This window comes from Naumovozyma dairenensis, chromosome 2, assembly GCF_000227115.2.
Source record: "Naumovozyma dairenensis CBS 421 chromosome 2, complete genome".
Taxonomy (NCBI): Eukaryota; Fungi; Ascomycota; class Saccharomycetes; order Saccharomycetales; family Saccharomycetaceae; genus Naumovozyma; species Naumovozyma dairenensis.
The window spans coordinates 103,150-109,149 of NC_016480.1; the positions used below are offsets into that span (position 1 = coordinate 103,150).

The following is a 6,000-nucleotide window of genomic DNA, read 5'->3' on the forward strand; positions in this document are numbered from 1 at the left end:
AATAATTGCTCACGTTTATTCCTCTATTTATACATTCACTTTGATTCCTGATACGGACTTATTTCTGATAGCTTCCCCATCCTATTGCGAACCTTTTGATCTTAACAAAACTAATCAAAAATCAGAATGATAAATACCACACATATTAATTCGTAGCAGACATAAAGAAAAAAATGGTTTTCTTCATAATTCTTATTCTCGATTTCTTATTGAAGAAGTAATAAGACAATACAAAAGAAAAGAAGGAACTGAAATTTTTCATATTTGGAGAGCTATCAGTAGAAAAGAACAACCAGAACTTCGATAAAGGTAACCCATTACCTTACTCTCCAATGAGTTCTCAATTTACCTCAAAATGATTACTCCTAGTTGACCATCCAGAAGACGTTTTTGCAAAAAAGTCCATTTCACGAGATGCAGACATCCAGGAGTATCAGAGTTCATTCTTGCTGAATATTCATAATTGTGTATTTATTTATTTAATATTATATAATATAATATAATATAATATATAGATGCAGCTACCTAACAAATTATCAAAACAATAACAATAATAATCAAGTTATTACATTCGTGGCAAATGGGTTTATAAGGGAATTTCAACTTGAAGAATATAAGAGATAAGACTCTTTATAACATTATTCGGTTACACTGTTCTGTCGTTTGTGTGAAATATATATAAGTACAGACAATTATTAGAAGTAGCTTATAATAGAAACTCTAAAACAATATATCCGCCGACAAAAATGTCCTAGAATCTATTCCTTATGCTGATTTGAGCCCATCTCAGAGGCCAGAGACTGTTACACGACCCCTGTAAAATAGACTTACTTCATAACCAATAAATTGGGTAAAAAATTTAATCTAAGTACATGCATTCCGCACCCTACAAACTGATATTTGAAAACGCAAAGTGACTAATAAATGCCACTTCTGGAATTCATTTAACCAGCATACAACTCTTGTTTTTTTCCTGAATGCAACACAGACTTTAATTAAATCCTTAATGCTACTACTTTTTGTTGAGAAACTATCAGTTGAAAATTAAATAAGCTCTTGTGATACTTTCTTCCAAGGTAAGGTAAGCCCCAGTGCACCTAACGTAATAGCGTCTGAGCAAAAACTGAGCAAAACGTTAATTGACGTGACAATTGGTACAGAAAACATTTGGTAAATTATTAAAATTCCATGAAAAAAGCCCTACGTGACTCTTTCTTGAATAGCATATTTAGCTACTTGTTGATTTTAATATAGTACGTAAGTAAATATCAGGTGCTGATTCCATATATGAAAACCTGTTAAATGATCGGGGGTTTTATTCAAGGACGACTAATAGACATTCAAAAGTAAAGAAGTATTTCTTTAATCAATGTTTCCTTTCGTGAATTGTAAAATTATCCAATATTTGCTATTACTTCACTTAAATTTATATTTACACTTCCAGAAATAATAGATGAGATTTTGGTATCTTATCTTGTGGAGCAATATCAGATTTATATGTTTCGATCATTTATTAATAATATTCAATGTTTTCTTCGTGGTTTTTTATATATTATATAATTAAAAGTGTATTTAAACTAATACCTAACATTCTTGCATTTCATGTCCTTTATATAATTTCTCATTTGGACAGAAATATTATCTTCACATAAGAGCCGGAGATATTCAGACGTAGTCGGATAAGCCTATTCTAATCATAAATTTTTCTAGAATATTCTACAACTTTTCTGTTATTTTCTAGAATCATATTTCGTAATGTTCCATAGAGTTCCAGAACTTATGTTCTATCTTGGATCTACTCTATGACTAATCTTGCTCTTAATATTCTTATCCTATGCATCTATAGAATATTCGGTTCCAGCAATCTTCACCTCATAGATTGCTTATCCAGTGAGTAACGGTGTTAGTTTCTCGTTGTTGATGACCCTACAGGATCGTATCTGTCCTTTTAAATATAACTGCAACCAGGGAGAGTGACAGCCGCTGAAACATTTAGCTTTAGATTTTTAAAATTAGTGATGATATTAAATATATTGTTAAATTAAAGTCATTGCGATTGATGTAGAATATTGATTTTGTAGTTGCGGTTAGGTTGTGCTTAGCTATGCATATCGCCAGTCAGGAGCAACGTGTAGACCAGTTATCGGGACATAACTTATGCTAGATATTTCCAAAAGTAAACAAAAATTAACAAAATATACGTTAAAAGCGATAATATTTGAGGACCTACAGAGCCCATTTCTTTTAATAGCCCAAACAAGTAATGGTTTAGAAATGATTACTATATCTGAAACAGTCGCTGTTATAGATGGCTATGTTATTCTGACTTCCAAAGATGAACATGGTGTCGAAACCAAAACTATCAAACACCTTTCTGCCTCCAAATTCCGCGAGACCCTTAATTGTTTAATAAATTATTTTTTTGTTTTCTAGGCCGCGCGCTTCAGTATGTGTTTTCCTGGTTTTTGCTTTTGAGAAAACGATATTTGATTTCTGATCCTTCTACGGTGTTTACAGTGTTTTTTGCATTCGAGTCCGTGTTTTGTATGTTGAGGCGGGCGAATTGCGCGCTTGGTTGAAAATTGTAAGTTGAGACCAATTTCGATTAACCTCGTCGTCAAAAATTGTAACTTGAGGCAGATGCGGAATGTATGGGTGCTCTCATTATGATATAGATCTAGCATAAATAAGTACTCGTAGGATATCCATGGGTACATCCATAGAGGAGGTATAACCAACCCTCTGTTGTTTATTCTTTATTCATTTCGCGTCTGTATTCAATACTTGTTTATATATTAAGTGACTAGATATCTCGAACAATTGTAATTTACTCTCAAGGTAACAGAACACCAAGGAACTATCTACGTCTACATTGAGCAATGATCACTATATCTGAAAATGTTGTCCTCATTGAAGGTTTCATTGTGTTGAAATCCAAGGATAAGCAAGGAGTTGAGACAAAAATACATTAGGAACCTTACTAAAACTTCCAAATTCTTTTCCACCTGGGAAAGAGAGTTGCTTTCCATTCAATCGTTGGTGGATATAGATGAATACCAAACTACCCATTCCAAGTGTGACTTAATTCCGATGCCTTGTAAAGAATTGTTCGATTATTGTACGACCGTAGAGAAAAACTGTTATGTGTCTGAAGATGGTCATCAGATTGTCAATGCTAGAACTCCAAAAAGGTTCCACCAACTAGCCCAAAAGTACCTAGTCATCCCATTGTATTGCAAACACAAGCGTACCAAATACTTTTACTACAAAGAGGAATCTTCCACCTTAATTGGTGCCCTTGATTTTGCTGTTGATAGAGATATTGTCCACTCCAAAGACTCGTCCTTCTTCGAGCAAGAAATGAATGTTAGCGAAATTACGTTCACTGAATCAGACTTATCAATTTTACGTCAGTTCCATCAGGTCAAACCTCAATTCATCGAGTCCACTCATGAGTTGTTTCTCCAAATTTATTCTACTGTTAGACAAAGATACCACCGTCGTCCATACTTGGGTTCTTTTGCTAACCAAGGTCTTGGTGAAGTCTTTCCAAAGGATCTTCAAATCCCTACGATTCAAAAATACTCCTCTTTAGCTGCCCCTTTTGTTTACCTAATTGAAGTTTTCCCTCAGTTATCGTTTGCTCAAGATATTGACTCTGCCGAACTAACTGACCCTCCAAAATCAGTTGATTCTATGGCTAATTGGTTTACCAAAAAATTGTTACCTGGCTCCTCACCTTCAATATGGTTTTTATTGTTGAGAGTCTGCTGTTACAATTGGACTGATGTGTCTTTGTCTTATCCAGCTCTTCATAAGTTGAATGGATATCGTCAATTTGTTGACTCCATTAGGGCTTTGGTCTACTTATTCTGTTTATATAGATACCTTAATCATGGTGCTATTGCAGGTGATTCAAAGGCTGATGAAATTTTCCTTACTAGTGTTAGTGAACCTTGGAATTGGACCAAGAATATGTACCACAAATTGGCAACTGCTTATCAAGATTATACCAAGTTCAACGTCAAGGTCTGTAAACCTGATGCTGTGTTGATCTCTGGTAAAAAATTCTCCAGATCTTACATCCAAGAATTTTATGCCAATGTTGTTGCCAGATATGATGGTTGTATTGAAGAGTTACGTAAATACTTTGCTGACGTCTGGTCCGTAGAAGCTATTGCTGAGTCTGTTCTTAACAAGGGCCCCAATTCCAAATCGTTGAGAGTAGAGTTGTTCCTAAGAGTTCATTGTTTTTTATTATTCGATCATGCAACCTTACTAGCCCAAGTTCCTCATCCCAAATCTGGTGTTACCATTGAACCTGATGTCGTTGCTAAAATTGTGACTGAAATGGGTGTGTGCTTAATGTGGATGATATATTTTTCAAGTACTGGTCCTTACAGATTCCCAGATATGGTTATCTTAAAGTATGCTGGTAATAACAGAAATTTGTTTATCGATGCAGAATCTAGATGTTTCGATATCATTACTTCCTATTCCAAAACAAGAACAGCTAATTATTTATGCAAGTCTTTGGATAAGAAAACTTCAGATTACTTATTTTATTACATTTTTGTCGCAAGAGCAGTGTTGAAACATGCTCTCGGTAAGGATTATTGTAACATGAGCAGAGATTTATTCCAAGAAACTGACACAGTTGCAGAACAGTATTTACTAAGAAATTACTTGGCCAGATCAGTTGGTGGTGGTGATTCAGAAGATGATTTTGATCCTGTTAAATATTCCAGTAATGTTTTGAATTCCTTTGTGTTCGTTGATGGTCTGTCTCATACGTTGATGCATTACCATAAATTCCAATCGTTGTTGAAGGTGTACCCAATGTCTGTTGATAGGTCTTCGAGGTCGTCTTTTAGAGAGTTGAGACATGGAATGATCAAGCTAGTTCGTGAATATGTTAAAGTTGAAGGTGAAGATATGGATGTGATGAATGTAAAAGAGAGACTAGCTGGTCATTCTGCTGCAACTGGTCAAGGTATCTACGGTAACGATGTTGAGATTGGTGTTGGTGCAGATGCGTCGTTAGGAGGAGAATACGCTTCCTTAATCAATAGTGCCTGGCAAAATTGGTTAGGGCTTGGTTATAGCAAAGAAAGAGAAGAAGGTGAGTCTGCTGTAGCTAGGGATGCATGTGTCAAGAAATACTTTTCATCAAATGGTTCTATCAAGGATTTGTTTGTTGCCGGTAAGAAGTTGTATGGTAAGGAATTTCAATTCAGAGAAGGTCAATTTGATGTTGCTGTGGAAATTTATTTATCAGGCACTCAGATCATCCCTATTCAAGCTCTTCCAGGTTTTGGGAAAACTGCTCTGTTTCAGATTCCTTTGGTTGCATTATCTTATGGTGAACAAAAGACTGTTTCATTTGTGTTTGTCCCTTATGTTTGTTTGCTATCGAATATGAAACTAAGACTATCTTCAAGTGGTATTAATTGTGGTATTCTCAAGGATTTGTTTGTTAATGGTCCAGCTGTTGAAGAGAAAAACTTGTTTTGTGATGTTTACGTTGGTACCTTTAACGATTTAGGTTCTGTAGAATTTGTCCGGTTGGTCAATAATTGGTACAATATATATCAAGATTGTATTCTAGGTATGATTGTCATTGATGAGTTTCACAACTTAGAGACTGAACAATCGTACCGTGGACAATCTTTTAGATTGATTCCTGAGATTAACTTTAATCTTGCTTGGAAGGTGGTGGTGATGACAGGTACTGCTGGTGAAAAGGGTATGGTCAAACCTATGAAATTTATTGGTTATGACAAGGAGATGTGTACGTCGATGGTGTCCAATAAGAACAGAATCTTGTACTTTGATTTGGTTAATCAAATTCCTCTCAAGAATATTGTGAAGAAGTTCCAAGTTTTTGAAAGATCTACTGTGGCAGAGACTGAGGTGGAAAAGTTGGTAGATAGATTCATGGAGTATGATACCAAGTCCAAGGTGATTATTGTTTGCAAGGAGAAGGTTACTGTTGAGAAG

General features: G+C 35.1%; 1 protein-coding gene across 1 annotated transcript; it reads left to right on the plus strand.

Annotated features, from left to right (window-relative positions):
• Positions 1 to 3,090: 3,090 nt before the first annotated feature.
• On the plus strand, positions 3,091 to 6,000 carry NDAI0B00520 (uncharacterized protein; the record flags this gene model as incomplete). The annotated part of the gene is made up of 1 exon (XM_003668281.2): positions 3,091 to 6,000. A coding segment is annotated over one exon (2,910 nt), but the record flags the coding sequence as incomplete, so codon positions are not given.